The sequence below is a fragment of the Siphateles boraxobius genome, unplaced genomic scaffold (genome assembly GCF_051911475.1).
Source record: "Siphateles boraxobius isolate OS27281-9 unplaced genomic scaffold, OSU_SipBor_1 164, whole genome shotgun sequence".
Lineage (NCBI taxonomy): Eukaryota > Metazoa > Chordata > Actinopteri > Cypriniformes > Leuciscidae > Siphateles > Siphateles boraxobius.
In genome coordinates, this window is record NW_027508771.1 from 1,410,933 (window position 1) to 1,431,153 (window position 20,221).

Here is a 20,221-nt window from a genome sequence, read left to right on the forward strand (position 1 = left end):
GCTGCTTTCGACAATATTGATCATACTATTCTTGTTGATCGTCTAAAGCACTATGTTGGTGTAAGAGGTACAGCTCTAAAATGGTTAAGATCATATTTAACAAATAGGAGTTTCTCAGTCAAGATGGGAAAACACTATTCGAGTACAGCACATTTGTTTTGTGTTCCTCAGGGCTCTATTTTGGCTCCATTGCTATTTTCCCTGTATATACTTCCTCCTGGGTCCATCTTTGAGAAACATGGTCTATGATTTCATTGCTATGCAGACGACACAGGTCTATTTGCCTGTCAAGCGTAATTCTGCAGGGGTTGAGTCTCTTATAGCATGCCTAGAGGAGGTTAAGGCATGGCTTTCTTTGAATTATTAAATTTTCAATGAAAAGAAAACCGAAATTATTGTTTTTAGCCCATCTGAGTTAACAAAATCTATAAATATGGATTGGGTGAGATGTCTGTGTACCTGAAACCCTGGGTAAAAAATCTGGGCTTTATTCTGGATGATGATCTAAAGTTTGACCGCCAAATAAATTCTGTTGTTAAAACCTGCTTTTACCAACTGCGTCTGCTTGCAAAAGCTAAGCCGTTTCTCTATTTTAAAGATCTTGAGAAATGAATTCACGTTTTTATTTCCTCTAGGATGGACTATTGCAATTCACTTTATTTAGGGACTAGTCAGCAATCCCTATCCCGCTTGCAATATGTCCAAAATGCTACGGCATGGTTTTTGTGTGGTGTAAAAAAGAGGGAGCATATTACCCGTATTCTACGTTCACTACATTGGTTACCTGTGCCTTTCAGAGTAGAATTTAAAGTACTATTATTAGTTTATAAATCTTTAAATGGCTTAGCACCAACTTATTTAACTGATCTATTGACTGAATATAAACCTGCAAGATCATTCCACTCATCAAATCAGATTCTATTCCCAAAATCGAGGCTCAAATCTAGGGGAGGTCGAGCGTTTTACATCGCTGCCCCAAGGCTTTGGAATACTTTACCTATTAGCTTAAGACAAGCTCCATCTCTTCTGACTTTTAAATCCAGACTAAAAACTTTTCTATTTTCGAAGGCTTTCGATTAACACTGTATCTTGTGTTGTAAATGATGTGATCTTATGTGATTTTTAAGTTTTTCTTATTATGTGTTTTAATGTTGTGATTTTATATGCTTTTTAAGTTCCTGTGTGATCTTTAGGTCTTTTTCTGTCATTGTCTTGTCTGTTCGTTATTCTTTAAATTAACTTAATTACATTGTGGAAAGCACATTGGTCAACAGCTGTTGTTTTAAATTGTGCTATACAAATAAATTGTCATTGTCATTGGTTTGGAAACGGACCAGATCTGGCTGACTATGGTGGATAAGTATGAGAAAGACAGACTTATATTAGTGTAGATGCCATTTCTCTTATGATGTACTGTAACATGTACATCGGATGTTATGGGAACTGTTTCTGGTTCCGGTTGACCAAATGTATCCAGCCTAATAATCCTTTAGGGGATCTAAATTAATTGAATGTGATAATGTGTTATGTGTACGCCAGGGTAAAGAGAGAAGTCTTTAATCTAGATTTAAACTGACTAGATTGTGCATGCCTCCCGAACAAGGCTAGGAGGAAGACTGTTACAGAGTTTGGGTGCTACATAGGAACTGGCAGTGAACACAATAACAACATTTTGGAACAAATATAATGTAATCTAATAGATATACGATGTAAGTGCCGTACTAGGGTGTGGCAGGTGTGCATACACTCAAAGAAAGCTATTTATTTTTTAAGGAGTCTATGAGTTGTCAGCTAGATCTGCATCACTCAAATATTGTAATATAGTTGTATAGTAAAGATTAATCTTGTTTACAAATCAGTTGCACTGCGGTTGAAAAATCAGCTGAAAAATCCAATTAAAGATACAATATGTAAGATTTTTCCCCAAAAGGGGGCGCAGTTTACAAACAATAATAAAGGCGAATCTTGATGATGCTATGAAGGAGAGTGGAACGATGGGAGATGTCGTTCTCACCATCCAGAGATGTATTGAATTAACGAATCATGAACACGGATGAGGTAATTTATTATTTTTTGAATTACTTGTACGTGTGATCATACTATTTTATGTCATTGTAATGAATTAAATACAAAGAGCACGAAATGTAATGCTATATTATCCTGTTACAGCTATTTGTCAAATGATTTGGTGGGTTAATGCTGCACAGTTTTACGTGTTTATGGTTAATGCCGTGTTGTTTTACGTGTTAAAAACAATCATACTAAAAGTAAATTTTAACAAACCCACAGTATTTGCAAGTAATGGCTAAATATCTTTTACACACAGCCCTTTTATTTAATTGCAATTGTATTTAATTGCACTTCCATAATCTTGGTCACCACACTTGATAAAAAGCATTACCGAAGTACAAAGAGCAATATAACTGTGAAATTTCATATCACTTGATAGTTTTTGAGGTGAATCAACATATGCATTATGATCTATCGCGTCATAAATGTATCTCACATTGTTTATAAGTGCTATTATTGACTAGTGTCACGTTACTTGTACAAAAAAATACATAGATTTGCTTACCTGTCTATTAATACACACGCGAGAGCAGAATCTCTGTCAAGTCCAAGTTTGTCGCGACGCTCTCTCCATCTCAAAAAGGTCCCGCCGATATTTATCCTTGTTTTATTCCTCCGGTTGTCAGAAATTCTGCGTGTCTCCCCATATCGAAGCTTACATTTTTTTGAAGTTTCAATACTCGCCGAAGAGTAATTGTGATCCATGATGTACACAACAGCTATAACCACCACTTTCGCATTTGTCCACATGATATTGCGGAAACCGAGGATAGCGCGGATATTGCGTCATTGACAGGCAAAAAAATTTTCCGGGACGGGCCATTATTTAAAATTTCTCTGAAATTAAAAGTCTTTGTGGACTTTTGGGATATTGTAAGTACACAACTGCAGGAAATATATCGCAGTGTGCAAGTGATTTTTGGATATTTTGTTACAAAAATCTTACATATTGTAGCTTTAACTCCCATTAACTTTGGCACGAAATTTGTGAGATCACATGGGGGTGTTACAAAACACTGCTTTGTTAAAGGATCCAAGTACAGCCGTTTATTAAACGCAATCCAGAATCATAATCCATAATAACAGGCAAAGGGTCAGATATACACGATTGCCAAAAATTCCAAATATAAAGCAGAGTCCAAAAAATAGGTAAACAGGCAAGCAAGGCAATCCAGGAACAGCCAGGAGGTCAAAACCATAGGAACCAAAATATAAGTGCTCAGAATTATGGTGGATACACAACAAGATTAAGCAATGTTAAGAAAATGAGAACACAGCTTAAATAAGAAAATACAAACAAGCTAATGAACCAAAGATGGGAGAAATCAAATCCTAATGAGTCCGGGCAATGCATTATGGGGAATGTAGTTCATAACGGGAGAGCAAAGGAGAGGAGAGGAGTGCCCTCAGGTGGAGATCGAGGGCACTCCTACTGGTGGATGTAACAGGGGGTTAGCTCTTATGATTAGGGCGGGCATCCAGTTTAAAAGCAATCATATAGTAACAAGCCATATTTCACCACCACAGCATCATACATTGGCAAGGAATTTGGCAAACATTTATCCTTGGTTCTGGTTCTTGAATTAACCTCTGGCACTGTTCGTGCCATTATTGGACTGTCTACCTGGGTTTGATATCCAATCATCTCTGACCTTAGTTCTGATCTGCCTCATCCATGTCGATTAGTGGATGGATACCCGACCCGAGCCCGACGGGCCGGGTTCGGACAGATATTTAGAAATTATGTTCGGGTTCGGGTCGGGCTCGGTCACATCAGCGCGATACGGCATTGAACATTTTAAATTTAAAACCGCTTATTATGTTGGTAGCCAATGTGCCTGATGCTTTCACGTGATGCAAACGTTCGTTTTTGTGATTAAAATACATGTAAAATATTACCATAACATCTGTCTTCCTGTGTGCGGAAATTTGTTTATGTAGCCGTGACAACGAAACACGTGCCTGCGTTAAGTGCGCTTGTTACTCCGTGCACGCTGATGCACTCATCCTGCTGACATTTCCGAATGTCTTCCTACAGTTGGTTAATAAAAGCAGGCTTTCCACACAAACAAACGCACATGTGTCATTAGTATGAGAAAAAAAAAGGGATTTTAACTGTCGGTCTCGGGTCGGGCTCGGACATAAATATCTTTATGCCTGTCGGGTTCGGTTACTGCTCTGTCGGACGCGGGCCGGGCTCGGACAAAAAAAATTCGGCCCGATCCGCACTCTAATGTCGATTGTCTCCTGATAATAACTTTCTTGACTGTCTTGTCTGACTCTTCCTATCTAGATTTGGTCGTTGAATGGACGGTTTCTCTAGCTTGACCCTCACCGGTCTGACTGACTCTTCGCATCTGCCCTTCTTTGATTAGGCCATGTCATTATGAAATTATGGGTTTGTGTGACGTTGTTCCAGAGAGGCGTGTTACGGGCGGGTTTTAGTGAAGCGCTGTGCAAGTTTCTGGCTCGACAGTGGAAACGCAGTGTGGTTTGTGTGTGTGTGTGTGTGTGTGTGTGTGTGTGTGTGTGTGTGTGTGTGTGTGTGTGTGTGTGTGTGTGTGTGTGTGTGTGTGTGTGTGTGTGTGTGTGTGTGTGTGTGTGTGTGTGTGTGTGTGTGTGTGAATAAATGCATAATACCTGTGCTGTTGAGCAGGTGGTGTCTGGCTCTGATGAAAGCCTGTATCTCGGCATCAGTCTGTTTATCTCCAGTTAAAGGAATAGAGGTAAATGAGAGGTCAGCTGAGGGCAACGCTCTGTAACACAATAAACAAACTAAGACATGAGGTATTCTTAGGATCGGCTACATAGTTTCTCCATCATTTATCACCACTGATGTAAAGTATGAGTACATTTAACTCGAGGTATCACACACTGGACACGCACATTCTCAGTTTATGGCCAGCAATACTGTTATTTTTAAGGATATTATGAAATTAAGATAATGTCTGTACTATGTTATGATTGTACTGTACAATTAAATACAATTGTTGCTAAGTCTGCAGTCTGAACACTTTACATTACCTGAATAATTAAGAATCTCACCTGAAAATCCGATAACATCAGCTGATTTCTGTAAATGAATGTAAAACTAAATGTATCTTGCAGCTCAGGGTGAAGTCAGTTTGTACATTAACGACGATTTGAGACAAATATAATGTACATTTTGTATACAACTATGTAAATGGCGCTCTGTGGCACGGCAGGATTTTGAACAGCATCCTGAGTCGTAGCTGGGCGCCGCGGACTTTACAGTGTGACACTTTACAGGAAAATAATCCAACAAAGTTTGTTTCTAGAAGAAAATAGCATCATAGTCCAGCTTAAGTAAGTTCAGTGATGGTTCATTTTTGTTGTAAAAAAGTTATTAATTCAGTTAATTTATATATATAGTATATAGTATAAAGTATCATTTATATATACGGCCCTAGCATATGGCTATGGCTGTGCTGCAGGCCTACCAGGCTGTCCTGCTTTAGGACCTGGGCTTTACTTATGAGTAGGATCTCAGTGAGATCCTACTAATAAGTAAAGCCCAGGTCCTAAAGCAGGACAGCCTGGTAGGCCTGCAGCACAGCCATAGCCATTTGCTCTGCCATTAAGGCGCACAGCGCAGCGGTTTGTTAGGCAAAGACGGAGCCTTCAATGCCTTTAAGAGTCTCTTTGATCGGAGGCATAGACGCATACAAATATTCCAGAATATAACTTTCCCCAAGATTTCCCCACCTCAGTGGGAAGATCTGGGAGCAAGGGAAGGCTTTTGAGAGCTTGGTGGTTATGTCCCGACAAAAAGCGTTCATACGAGAGACTATGAGCAACTTCGCGCTTCTTGCGCTTCCAGGGCAAATCTAATCTCGCCGTGGTGTGGGACATAACTTCCAAAACACTCGTAATATGCGGGGCAGGTGGACTGAGAAATCAGAAACATCATCGATCTCATCAGCCTCGTCCTGCTCATTCTTGGCACGAAGCCAGGAGCGTGCTTGCTGCCCGATCAGATGAAAGACAACATTTCATCACAATCCGGCAGCTAAGTTTCTTCCTTGAGAAAAGGAAGAAACTTCACTCTCGTCATCTTTTTTGAGGGAATAGGGAAACTGACATGGATGTACACATTTATTAAAGGGTTTAGCATAGTTGCCTTCGTTAGACACATATTTAAACCAGGCCAGCTGACAGTCTTGCCTGGGCCCAGGACAAGATAATCTTAGATGGTACCGTGGCATGACGTTTAAAAAAAAATTAGTACCGACTTGGTACCGAAGTAGCGGGTCTTTGACTACACTCAAAAACGTTGGCAGCGCTGTTTCTTACCTTGCCCTACGTTGACTTTAAGTTACTAATGTTAGTTCCAGCTTCACCGTCACCACCTTTTTAAAAATATTTGTTTAGGAAATCTCGACTCGAAGGCCTCTAGTTTCTTCTTCTCTTCTTACCTTTTCTTTTCTGAGCACCAGACTTGTGCTGACCAGACATTTTGAGCGTAACTTCAAATCAAAGGACAACATCAAATTTTGATCAGTGGCCAAACCATTTTTGTTTTGGGGGTGGGGGGGGTTCTTGACCACTATTTAAAGGACAATTAGGAAGAAAACAAATAAAAAGCTTTTATATAACTCAAATATTAGATATTTTTTCCACAAATATGCCTATTTTATTTATTTTTTAACAATTATACCATAATTTAATGAGGGCCCAGTTCTGCCCCCCCCCCTACCCCTACCCCTACCCCCTACCCTCTACCCTGGGGGGGGGGGGACAAAACAGACCCGTTTGTCTCCCCCATGTCGGCGGGTCTGATTCAAACAAACGGATCCTGAAGGCAAGAAAAAGGATGGCGTTTTGCACAGGTGCCCTTTTATACCAGTGGTGACGTCACAGGCGGCCACCTGCCAATGTCAAGTTCATTGTCGTTTTTAGACTCATACTTCAGACAACTTTGAAACCGGAGGCGTTCCCCATAGTGGGCTGCAGCGTAAATTCCCTTTAGAAAGGGAACTAAGCAGTTTATTTCTACAAAAGAAGTGATATAGTCATCTACAGTTCATTGAAGGTACTATATCTTTTGAGTGTTGATCTTACTCACCGAAGCTTGTCAACAAGCAGAGATGAACACAAATACATCAAAAAGTATTGAATTAAAATATTATTTGTAATTTGAAAATACAAAAATACAGACAACATTTGCAGTCTTTGAAGTGCAAGAGTAACTTTGGAGTTAGATACACATAAGATTATAGAATATTGTCCGTATAGTGCAGAAAGTGCACTTAACGTACAGTATTGCCACATACCGTCAATAAAAAAAGATAATTATGCCTATAACACTATATTTGTATTATATTACAAAAAACTAGTTAACGCTGCTGTGAGGGTGTTTTTAATACAGTGGCTGTGACAAAGTTGACATCTTTCTCTCTTCCGACCGCCGTTATCAATCTCTCTCCATTTTTTTTTGTTACTCTTTTTGAAAGTTGTGAAAACACTGTTGTGGTGTTTTTCTTTTGCTATTTGAGCAAACGTGAACACAAAAAATGTATTTAATGTAGTCTCTCATCCACCTCTGAGAAACCCAGAACTGTTAACAGGGTCAATAAGATGTCACGTGATTTTCTTAAACTTTGATAGGCAATTTGGTAGTCCTATTCGTATTTTATGTCTATGGTCCTATTAAGCCTGGTGATGAAAGTGAATATATGCGAAACAAAATTATATATTTAAATAAGTATTTTAAATATTTTAAATACAAATTACAGTCTCTCAAAGTATTTAATTACAAATTACATTTATTTTTGTTAAGGAGAATACTAATTACAAAATACCCAAAAATAATTAACTATGTATTTCAAATACATGTAATTAAAATACTGCCCATCTCTGTCAACAAAGGCTACTTTACGCGAATGTGAGAGCATTAGCAGGTATACATATACATCTTCATATTGTTTTTATAAATTAGAATATATTTTATAACTGGGTTGTTCTGTGTTGCAGTAGGTAGTATGCCATATGGAACCGTTGCCACTGAGCCTGCTTTAACGACGACAGTGGGGCTTCGACATCCTAAGTCAAACGGGTTGGTGCGTATGGTCAGGTTGCGTTGAGATTGCGTTTTCTAATCCGCCTTCGCCAAGGAAATTGCTCACTCGAGGACCACATCCAGGACTTTCTGGACATTACTAATTTCACCTCCCGGACTTTTCTCTCATTGATTGTTTTTTGCTATGGACTCAACAACCCCTTACAATCTATTCTGATCCGTGATGGTCATACAGGAGATGGAGTTCCTGGACTATGCCCTCCAGTTAACTGGGTTATCTTTCACTGTGTGGAAGATACAGTAGAGGAGGTAGCTTCCCCTAAAACTACTTTTTTTTTTCTTCATTATGGGGCGGTCATGGCCTAATGGTTGGCGAGTTGGACTGGTGACCCAAAGGTTGCTGATTCGAATCCAGTACCGTCAGGAAATGACCGAGGTGCCCTTGAGCAAGGGACCTAACCCCGAAGTGCTAACCGGGCACCTCACAGGCTGCCCGCTGCTCAGGGTGTGTGTATGTGTGTTTGCAGTGTATGTATTCACTACTCACTACTCTGCTCCTAATGTGTGTGCACTAACTTGGATGGGTTAAATGCAGAGGTCAAATTCCAAGTATGCATCCTGAAAAGGTAACCATACTTGGCCATCATGTGCCACTTTCACTTTTTTCACTTTCTTTTCCCAGTTCGGTGGTCCCAGGTCCAGTGCCTCTTCACAACATGGCAGCCACACCAGAGCCTCTTCACGTCATGGCCTCATCATAGTCTCCAGCCGTCATGTCCGCCATGCCGGAGTATCTAGCCATCATGGACACCACGATAGATTCTCTAGCTGCCATGGACGCTGCACCTGAAGCTACTAAGCTCATGGTGGTCACCAGTCCTGTCTACTCTGCTGTGGTGGTCTTCCGCTCCTTCGTGGGGACCTTCAGTCCTGTCTTCTCTGCTGTTGTAGATATTTGCTCTGCTGTCGGGATCTTCAGTCCCATTTGCTCTGCTGTGGTGATCATCTGGTCCGCACTGGCAAACAGCCCTGCCTGTTCCGCCTTGGCAACCTGTTCTGCCAACTCCGCTTTGGCTCCCCGGTCCACCTCCACCTCAGTCTCCAGTCTTGCCTCCACTACCCCTCTCTCGATTTTCCTGGATTTATGTGACTGGTTGGGGAGTGTCTGGAATACGCTCCTTAAGGGGGGGGGGGGGGGGGGGGATTTATATCACATCCACCAGTTGGAGTGCCCATGATATCCACCAGTGGACACTCCTCCCTAGTCATTGCTATCAGATCATGAACTTAATTTACCATAACTCAATGCCTGGACTCATGTTGCGATTACGTCAACTGTGCCCCATTATCTTGTTAACCTCAGCCTATTTAAACCCTGTATTTTCACCCAGTTATTGCAAAGTCTTGAATTTGTGTTACACTGCAATTTTGAGCGATATCCTGGTTTCCTGTGTCTTGTATTTTTTTTATTATCTGCCCGTTAATCTGGATTACCCCTTTTGCCTGTGATTTCTGCTCTGTTGTTTATTTAGATTGTTTGCCTGTGTGTAGGACCTTTGCTTGTTATATGGATTACGATTCTGGCTTGTCCCAATAAAGCTGAATTTGGATCTTCAACCCAAGTCTCAGAACAGTTGGTAACAGAAATATGCATTTTGTACTTTCAATGCCTACATGAAATTGTAAGGTAGAGTAAAAAGTAGACTTTTTTATTCTTGGAATGATTTGAGTAAAATGTTTTTAGATGTTCATAGTATTGTAGTGAAATTCTGAAACATAATGCTTAACTCTTTTCCCTCCATTGACGGAAATGTCCGTCATTTATGAACAACGCATCCCAGCCATTGACACAAATTTCATGCTTTTCATGTTTTCACTGTTCTATGGTAGGGGCACTATGGCAACTTCTGAAAGAGTACATCATTTCTTGATCAAAACACAGGAGAAAAAGAGTGTTGATAAAATTCCACATTCCACGTAAAATTCCAGTGTTGATCCACATTCAAGTGTTGATAAAAAAGAATGCATTAAAATAGATTGTTTTTTTGTTTAGTTATATATTTTTTTAAAGCAGAGGCCATGCTCTTTATTTTGTTATATTGTATGTTTAGATATTCATACAACAAAATATTCTGGGGGCCATGAACATTTTGTGAAAATTATGAAAAATGCTGGCAGTGGCTCTAAACTTGCGCTGGCGTGGCAAGAGTTAAGTAATACATTACAATCACTCAAATATTTAACATCCTTGAATCTTAACTTTTATTTGCTATGCAGAATTATATCTCTTACCTCCGCCTCATATCTCTTTCCCTTTGTCTTCTCTTCTGAGGATCAGTGTCATCACCTTTTGGATTATTGTTCCTGAATGAAAAGGAACCTTGGTAAATGTAAAAAATATTATTGATCACAATAATAATGAAAAAACTACAAAAAAAGGTATGTTTGCAAAGAAAAAAAATCTTTTTGTTCAAATTGCTTTGTGAAAATAGCTGAAGCAACATTATTTTTGAGTATTTTGTCACAAATTAAATTCATTGGCACGATGGCTTAGTGGGTAGCATTGCCAAGGTCCCCGATTCGAGCCCCGACTGAGCCAGGAGTCCTCTGCATCAGCATGGGTTTCCCTCACAATCCAAAAAAACGTGCAATATAGGTGAATTGGTAAAGCTAAATTTTCCCAAACCATGTAATGGGGAGGGTTAAGGGAAAAACCTGGTGACTTACCCTGGAAAATCATCGCCCAAAAATCATTACCCAAAGAAAATTCATGGACTGTCTCTCATGTATGGCAAGAGATGGCCCACAGAATCACCAAGAGTCAGATATGACTGAAATGGTTAATTAATTAATTAGACACTAGAGACTGCGATACCATTGCTTTGGGAACACCTTCAGCGTGACAAATGTCTGAAGCCCTTATATCATCACGCCAATTTGATTGGCCAGTAGCGCTTTGCACCGCCCCAAGAATACGTCACTTATGTTTCAAACCGTATGACAGGTTTTTCGCAGGAGACACTCAAGACAGGTGCGTGCAATGTTTGGGCCTTAATCATGCTCAGGCGGGCGCCTGCGTCTAAAAGTTTTGTTTTATGAAGAAATAAGGCCTCTCGTCTAAGCCCCACGTTTCCGTTTCTGCGGTTGCCGAGGCGCTGGAAGAGATGGATGTTTGGGGTGACGATTACAAGCCGGAGCACATGGATAGTGAGCAGACGGAATATTCTCCCTTTCTCTCTCTTTCCCCGAGCCGCTTGTTTGCAGACGAGGGGGGCAGGACCCAGTCATTTTAGTCTGTGACTATTCAACTCCAGTAGCTTCTGACTCTATTTATTTTTGCTGTGGCCCTTTTGATGATCACATGCTGTCTACAGCAGCCTCTGATTCTGAAGAGCTTATAGGCGATTTGTGTAGCTCTCTCCCTCCGAGCAGACAGGAGAAACACATTTCTCCGTCATACAATGGGTTGTTAGAGGTGGTTACTTCATGCTGTAGACAAGGTGGTGCTAGAATGGGACAGCAAGCCTGCTCAAACTCTGGCCCGCTCTGGTTCTCCCTGTCTCCTCCGTCGCCTCGGGGACAGGATCTTCTGATTCAGGAGTGGCGAAAGGCCAGGCTTTATGCCTTTCCACCGATTTGATTACTCTAAGCGACTCTTCTCAGAGTACGAACGGCCAAAGTGGGACATCTGTTGCTAGTAGCCCCGTTCTGGTCCACTCAGATATGGTTTTCAGACCTGGTCAGTCTGTTAGTCGGCCCTCCTTGGGAGTTCCCCCTCAGACCAGACCCTATACCCTGTTCCTAAGGTTGTGTCATCCCCTTTTCAGAGGTTATTATGTGAGTATTGGAGATCATAAATCTGAGTGGACATCCATGACATGCGGAGTCCCTCAAGGCTCAATTTTGCGCAACTCCTATTCAACCTGTATATCCTCCCAATGAGCCAAATAATGAGAAATAACCAAATCGCTTACCACAGCTATGCAGACGATACACAGCTCTACTTAGCCCTATCGCCTAAAGATTACAGCCCCATTAACTCTCTGTTTCAATGCATTGATTAAGTAAACAATTGAATGTGCCAAAACTTTCTTCAGTTAAACAAAGACAAAACTGAAGTCATTGCGTTTGGAAACAAAGAGGAAGTTCTCAAGGTGAACGCATACCTTCAGTCTAGGGGTCAAACAACTAAAAATCAAGTCAGGAATCTGGGTGTGTCTCTAGAGTCAGACCTTAGTTTCAGTAGTCATGTCAAAGCAATAACTAAATCAGCATACTATCACCTGAAAAATATTGCAAGAATTAGAAGCTTTGTTTCCAGTCAAGACTTAGAGAAACTTGTGCATGCTTTCATTACCAGCAGGGTGGATTATTGTAATGGACTCCTCACTGGCCTTCCCAAAAAGACCATAAGACAGTTGCAGCTCATACAGAACGCTGCTGCTAGGATTCTGAGCAGAACCAGAAAATATGAACACATCACATCAGCCCTCAGGTCTTTACACTGGCTGCCAGTTACATATAGGATTGATTTTTAAGTATTATTACTTGTATATTACTCATTCAATGGCCTAGGACCTCAATACATTGCAGATATGCTCACTGAATATAAACCCAACAGACCACTCAGATCATTAGGATCACATCAGCTAGAAATACCAAGGGTTCACTCTAAGCATGGCGAGTTCTCATTTAGCTACTATGCCAGTCGCAGCTGGAACCAGCTTCCAGAAGAGATCAGATGTGCTGCTACAGTAGTCAAATTCGAATCCAGACTCAAATTACATCTGTTTAGCTGTGCATTTACTGAATGAGCACTGTGCCACTGTTCGTCCGACTGTGTGTGCTGTATTTTATTTTATGGTTTAACTATTCTGATTTCTTTTGATTAATTCTGTATTTTATCTTTTATTCTAAACTGTTTTAATTATTCTGATTTATTTTGATTATTTTAATTTCTTCTATGCAAAGCACTTTGAATTACCATTGTGTATGAAATGTGCCATATAAATAAACTTGCCTTGCCTTTTCGCTCCCAGCAAGTGGTATTGGAGGCTTTTTCCCCTCCTGATTCGGAGACTGGGAGTGATGCATGGTCTCTCGGGCTCTGCCCGGTGAGGGCGTTGAATATCTAAGTCGACCGCTCAGCCCAGTGGCGTAGATCGGAGCAATTGTTTGTGTGTTTTGGTGATAAAAACAAAAGAGCTGCCGTTACCAAACAGAGAATGTCTCATTGGGTGATCGAGGCTATCTCAGCGGCTTATGAGGCGCGTAGTTTAGCTTAGGTACGTGAAGGTTTTATGGAATATCATTCCCATAGCGACGGTATGACAGTACTAGGGGTGGAGCCGAACCCGAATACGGTATTCGGAAAGGCACAAATAACGTGTTTTTTACGAATACTTATTTCGAACAAATACTTTAGAAAATATTTGTATTCGGGAACAAGAAAAACTTTATATCAAAAAGCTGCGTTTCCTCACGAGACCGCAGTGCGCGAGTGAGTGAGTGACGTTCAGGAAGAGGTGACTGACACAGGCTGCTCCACACAGCAACAGAGAGGGCTCGGCTGAGCGAAAAAACACTTAACTGCATTACTATTTTTGTTGAATAGATTTTTGTACCTTAACTGGGTTCCGGAGGCAGTTTATAACTTTCGGGAAGTGGAGTTTGATCGGGAGATTATTTCATTACGCTGCATTATTGACGTCTGCAGCCGGGTGCTCTCATGTTCGCTCTGTTTACGTAGCTCTGTTAGCTCCGTAATTATTTGTTTTTATTACATGGCTTGGTTGAATTCTAATGTAGAATGCGGTCTGTTATTTCCATGGTTATTTCTTAATAACAGACCGCTGCTAAGTATAACACACCGTTGCCACGAAAAACAGAGCGTTGCCATGGATTCTAAACGTAGAGACGGAACGGACTATTTTTTTTAGCGGAAGCAATACAATAGTTTTTAAATCAATAAACTCCTTTTTAAATCAATATTTTGAGTCAAATTATTGATTTATTTGGTAGGTAGCCATGTAGTAAAAGGGATAATGTATAGCGAGGTGGTTGTTATAGCGAATACAAACCCTTCAGGCTGATTCAAGACCCCTCCGCTTCGCGTCAGGCTCATAATCAACCGCCTCGCTATACATTATCCCTTACTTATTCTGTCTGTTCAGCGTCCTCAAACAAGGACGGGTGGTGGTGGGATTCATAATGTTCACAATGGTATTTTATTAGTTGTTGGTTTAACCATGGATGAGGTAATGGCTGTTATGTTATTTTCTTTTCAATGACGTTCCTTGGTAGGCTACATGTTCATTGCTGGATTTATATAATTAAAGAATACTTACACTATAACGTAAATTAGAAGTGTAACGCAAAAAAACTAGATTTTTACGCCTATTTTGGATTTTACTCGAATACAAATACAAATACTTTTTCCCCCTCAACAAATACAAATACAGATACAAATACCGGCTGCTTTGCACACCCCTAGACAGTACCCTTTGAAAGGGAACATCTCGGTTATGTATGTAACCTTAGTTCCCTGAGTAGGGACCGAGACACTGCAATACCGTCGCTATGGGAACGATATACTCAGGGAACCAAGGTTACATACGCAACCAAGATATTTTGTTATATTGGACCTTTAGTAGAGTTTCTATTATATTTTTGAGGTGTTGATCATTGTGTTGAAGAGTGTACTAGTAAATAAGCTGTGGGCAGCCTTATGATGTTAACCGTGTGTGTTGCTTCACTCAATGAGCAATAACTTCTAATGTCAGTACTGAGAAGAGTCTCTTTTAATTGCTCTTCCTATACATTATATGTAATAATAAATGTAATTGTTTGTTATTATGCTAACATATGCTACTAGTTAGTAGGACACAGTAGTTTAAATTTGAGACTGTTCAACAAAACATTATTTGTTCAAATGAACTTGTTTTAGTCATGTTGTACTGATCTAAACTGATCTACTTCTGCTCTCAGTGAAGGTGGTCGCATTTTCTCTCCCTCCCCTTACCTCCCCTGCTTTGCTCCTCTCGTCACGTCTAGTCTACTGTCTTGTACTTTGAGAGACTCTCTCAGCACTGCTCTCCAAACTAAGAAAACATGGATTTGATCAACTGGTCTCTCAACGCAATTGACACCATCTTCTCGATGAGAAGCTTGGGTTCGGAGGAACCTGACTGCCCTGCCGGAACGTTCGCAGCTGGCTACACGATGGACGCGTGGGAGAGGTGGCGGGTCGTGTGTCTGGCGGCTCTTTCCGTGGAGGACGTTGAAGATATCTACCTATTCGGAACCATGATAAAAGGTCTTTTGCTGATTGGATTAGGCATTGCCCAGGTTTATCGAGGAATTAAGAAGAAGGTGACAGCTGTCCAAAGCCTCACAAGGCTGCCGATCATGATTGAAGCGGTGGGCAGAGCTGTCAGCACTCAGACTGTGTCTATGAACCACAATACGGATAACATCATGGAGAACCTCACAGCTTTGCAAAGGCAAATGGATCATTTCAGAGACCAAAATGGACCAGGAGAATAGCGTGTGTAAATTGAATGCGGCTACTCGCCCCAAGACCAAACAATCCCAATCTTATCTGTTTCGGCACCCCCTAACCAGCACTGGCCTTGGCCAAGGCAGCTGTTGGAACAACAACTCCCCCGGAAGAGCACTGCAGTGAGCCGCTCTTGCGTTCCTTTCCCGACTCCCCAAACACCTGGTGAACTCTTTACATGATTCGGTTCCGGCTGAAAGTAGAGCCCCAGCAGCCAGGTGAATGGGTGACAGAGTCAGAGACTAGATCGCTCTAGTCACGGATCAAAAAAAGACTCTTCCGTTCCGATTACCATAACAAATCGATTTGCCCCACTCAGTGAAACACCGACTGAGAATTTTGTTGAATGTGCCCTAGTTATTGGCGATTCTATTACACGGAACGTGAAAATAGAGACACCAGCCAGCATAGTCACATGTTTGCCGGGAGCCAGAGTGCCTGACATCAAAGCAAATTTAAAAGTGCTGGCTAATGCTAATCGTAAATTCTCTAAGATTATTATTCACGCTGGCACTAATTATGTTCGACTCCGCCAGTCGGAGATCACCAAAATTAACATTAAAGAGGTTTTTGAACTCGCAAGTACGAAGTCAGGCACTGTAATTTTCTCTGGCCCCCTTCCTGTTCGAAGGAGTGATGAGATAGTTAGTAGATTGTGTTCACTCAATGGCTGGCTGTCTAAGTGGTGTCCGCAAAATAATATAGAATTCGTAGACAATTGGAAAAGTTTTTGGGGCAAACCTGGCCTGTTGAAAAGAGATGGTATTCATCCCTCCTGGGATGGTGCTGCCCTTCTCTCTAGTAATTTGGCTCATAGTCTTAGAGATAAAACATGACAATCTGGGGATCAGGTCAGGAAGCAGACAGACTGGCTAAACCGACCATCTGCTAGCGGCCTCGCGTCACCAAGGTCAGATAAATCCCATCACATAGAGGCTCTTGCACCTAGATATCATCATATAGAGACTGTGTCTGTTCCCCGAATTTGGAAATACAAAAAACTTCCAAACCTATCTAAGGTTAAAAATGTAATTGATGTTCAACAAATAAAAAACAGATATAATACAGATGAGCAAACGATAAAGCTTGGGTTGCTGAATATTCAATCCCTTACATCAAAAGCGCTCATAGTTAATGATATGATTTCAGATTATAACCTAGATGTGCTGTGTTTGACAGAAACCTGGCTAAAACCAAACGATTACATTACTTTAAATGAGTCCATCCCACAAGATTACTGTTATAAACATGAACCTCATCCGAAAGGCAAAGGGGGAGGTGTTGCTGTAATTTATAGTAATATTTTCAAAACCACTAAGAAATCTAGTTTTAAATATACTTCTTTTGAAGTGTTGGTGCTTAATGTAAAAATATATAGTGTAAACGATAAATCACATTTGAGAATTCCTCTGGCTACTGTATACAGGCCACCAGGGCACCATAAAGACTTTATCAAATAATTTGCTGACTTTCTATCAGAATTAATACTGGCTGCAGATAAAGTACTAATTGTTGGTGATTTTAACATACATGTAGATAATGAAAAAGATGCATTGGAATTGGCATTTAAATATTGTAAACTCAATTGGAGTTAGACAACACGTGTCAGGACCTACTCATTGTCGTAATCATACTCTAGATCTAATATTATCACATGGAATAGATGTTGATGCAGTTAAAATACTGCAGCAGAGCGACGACATCTCAGATCATTATCTAGTCTCATGTAAATTACATTAAACCAAGGCTGCGAAGCCGACTCGGTGTTATAAATATGTTAGACCTATCACTTCTGCCACGAAAGATTGCTTTATCAATAATCTTCCTGATCAGTTTCATCATCTCAGCATCACGGATAGCTTAGAAGAACTTGATATTGCAACAGAAACTTTTAACTCTCTCTTTTCCAGCACTTTAGACACAGTTGCTCCGCTGCACTTAAAGAAGATTAAAGAATATAGTCCAACGCCGTGGTACAACGAGCACACCCGGGCCCTTAAGAGAGCAGAAAAATGGAGCGCGTATTTCGGATTGCATGGAAGGAGAGCTCGATTGCTTACAGAGAGGCTTTAAAAGCTGCTAGATCTTATTTTCCAACCCTATTAGAAGAAAATAAACATAATCCTAGGTATTTATTTGAAAAAGTGGCTAAACTAACGAAAAAGAAAGCTTCAAGCCCAGAAGTTTCCAAAAAACACAGCAGTAATGACTTTATGAACTTCTTCACTTATAAGATCGATAATCAAGGAGTGCTTTGTAGTCTCCCTGAGTAAAAATTTGATTCATTTGTTGCTATAGGAGAAGAAACATTTTTGGAAAATCGTTAACTCATCTAAATCGACAACTTGTATGTTAGACCCTATACCAACTAAATATTGAAAGAGATGCTACCAGAGGTCATAGATCCTCTTCTCAATATCATTAATTCGTCTTTGTCTCTAGGATACGTACCAAAACCCTTTAAGCTGGCTATGATTAAACAGCTTTTTAAAAAAATGCAACTTGATCCTACAGAATTAGTCAATTACAGGCCGATCTCGAATCTGCCTTTTCTGTCAAAGATATTAGAAAAAGCAGTATCCTCACAACTGTGTTCCTTTCTTGAAGGAAATGATATCTGCGAGGATTTTCAGTCCAGATTTAGACCGTACCATAGTACTGAGACTGCTCTCATTAAAGTCACAAATGATTTGCTCTTATCATCCGATCGTGGTTGTATTTCTCTATTAGTGTTACTTGATCTTAGTGCTGCATTTGACACCATTGACCACAACATTCTATTAAATAGACTAGACAACTATGTTGGCATTAGTGGAATTGCACTAGCATGGTTTAAATCATACTTATCTGACCGTTATCAGTTTGTAGCAGTAAATGAAGAGATGTCTTATCGGTAAAAAGTTCAGTATGGCGTACCACAAGGCTCAGTACTAGGACCGCTGCTGTTCACTCTGTACATGCTACCGTTAGTAGATATCATTAGGAAACATGGAACTAGTTTTCACTGTTATGCTGATGATACTCAGCTCTATATTTCCTCAAAACCTAACGAAACTTAGCAATTCACAAAATTAACGGAATGCATAGCTGATATAAAAAATTGGATGACTAGTTATTTCCTAATACTAAATTCTGAAAAAAACAGAGATTCTAATTATTGGACAAAAACTTCCACACGCAATAACCTTGAAATACTGTTTAACACTTGATGGCTGCTCTGTTAAGTCTTCGTCGTCAGTTAGGAACCTGGGTGTGCTCTTTGATACCAATCTCTCATTTTAAAGTCACCTTGTCTAGTATCTGTAAAAGCGCATTTTTCCATCTTAAAAATACATCTAAATTACGTCATATGCTCTCATTGACAAATGCGGAACAATTAGTTATTGTAATGCCCTACTGGGTGGTTGCCCTGCATGCTTAATAAACAAACTACAGCTAGTTCAAAACGAAGCCGCTAGAGTTCTTACCAGAACCAGGAAGTATGACCATATTGGCCCGGTTCTGTCAACACTGCACTGGCTCCCTATTAAACATCGTATACATTTTAAAAAATTGCTGATTACTTACAAAGCACTAAATGGTTTAGCTCCGCAGTACTTGAGCGAGCTCTTAACCCATTATAGTCCTTCACGTCTATTGTGATCTAAAAATTCTGGCCAGTTGATAATACCTAGAATATCAAAATCAACTGCTGGCGGTAGATCCTTTTCCTATTTAGTACCAAAACTTTGGAACAATCTTCCTAACATGGTCCGGGAAGCAGACACAGTCTGTCAGTTCAAATCTAGACTAAAAACACATCTCTTTGGCTAAGCATACACATAGTTTAACATACAGGGAGATGGTGAAACCTGCTGGGCATTTCTGCCTGTCGCACCTCCACCGGTGCCTAAGAGATTGAGATGTACTGAAGGTGTACATGTTGGGGAACACTACAGAGGGCAGTTGTGGGTCATCAGCTGGGGACCACCAGTCACGAATGTTTCGCTCCTTTAACCCCAGTACATCTCATGGTGGCGGAGCGATGGCAGGGATTTCTCCCTGCCACCCCCTGCTGATGCCCTAGGTGGAGACTGGACCCCAACTCTTTGCCTTCCTTCTCAGCCACAGCCAGAAACTGACTCTTTCAGCCTCTTCTGCCAGCTGTTTCATAGCTTTCCGATGCCTTATGCCTGTTACACACATGTCGCGGAGCAGACGAGAGGTTGAGGAGCCCACAAACCCCCGGCACCCCACCTCCACAGGGTATGTGACTGCCCTCCAACCAGCCTCCCTGCACTCTGCAGCCAGTTCAGAATATTTGGCCCGCTTCCGCTCATGGGCAGCTTTAAGTCCTCCTTCCCATGGGACTGTGAGCTCCACCATCAGGACAAACTTGCAAGCAACAGACCACATCACAAGGTCTGGACGCAAAGACGTTTCCACTATCTCCCTGGGAAAATTCCCAAGGTCGACTGCTAGCGTCCACCCCTTGCCTGGTGTGAGGAGTCTTCCTGTGACCTTCTGCTGGTGGGTGTTACCCCTCTCCCCAGCCCTCACGAACTGGATGGAAT

The 20,221-nt window shown here is 40.9% G+C and overlaps 1 protein-coding gene and 1 long non-coding RNA gene across 2 annotated transcripts in view; both read right to left on the reverse strand.

The window, feature by feature from the left end:
• The window catches only part of LOC143740074 (uncharacterized), a 503,207-nt gene that overhangs the window by 175,150 nt on the left and 307,836 nt on the right, over positions 1 to 20,221 (reverse strand). The window lies entirely within an intron of this gene.
• LOC143740069 (kinesin-like protein KIF6) overlaps positions 1 to 20,221 on the reverse strand; it is a 204,534-nt gene that overhangs the window by 14,185 nt on the left and 170,128 nt on the right. Inside the window, exons 20-21 of the mRNA XM_077232147.1 lie at positions 10,403 to 10,474; positions 4,711 to 4,826 (exon numbers count right to left, since the gene is read on the reverse strand). Of these exons, the coding sequence (XP_077088262.1) occupies positions 4,711 to 4,826; positions 10,403 to 10,474 (188 nt within the window). The remainder of the gene's footprint in view (positions 1 to 4,710; positions 4,827 to 10,402; positions 10,475 to 20,221) is intronic.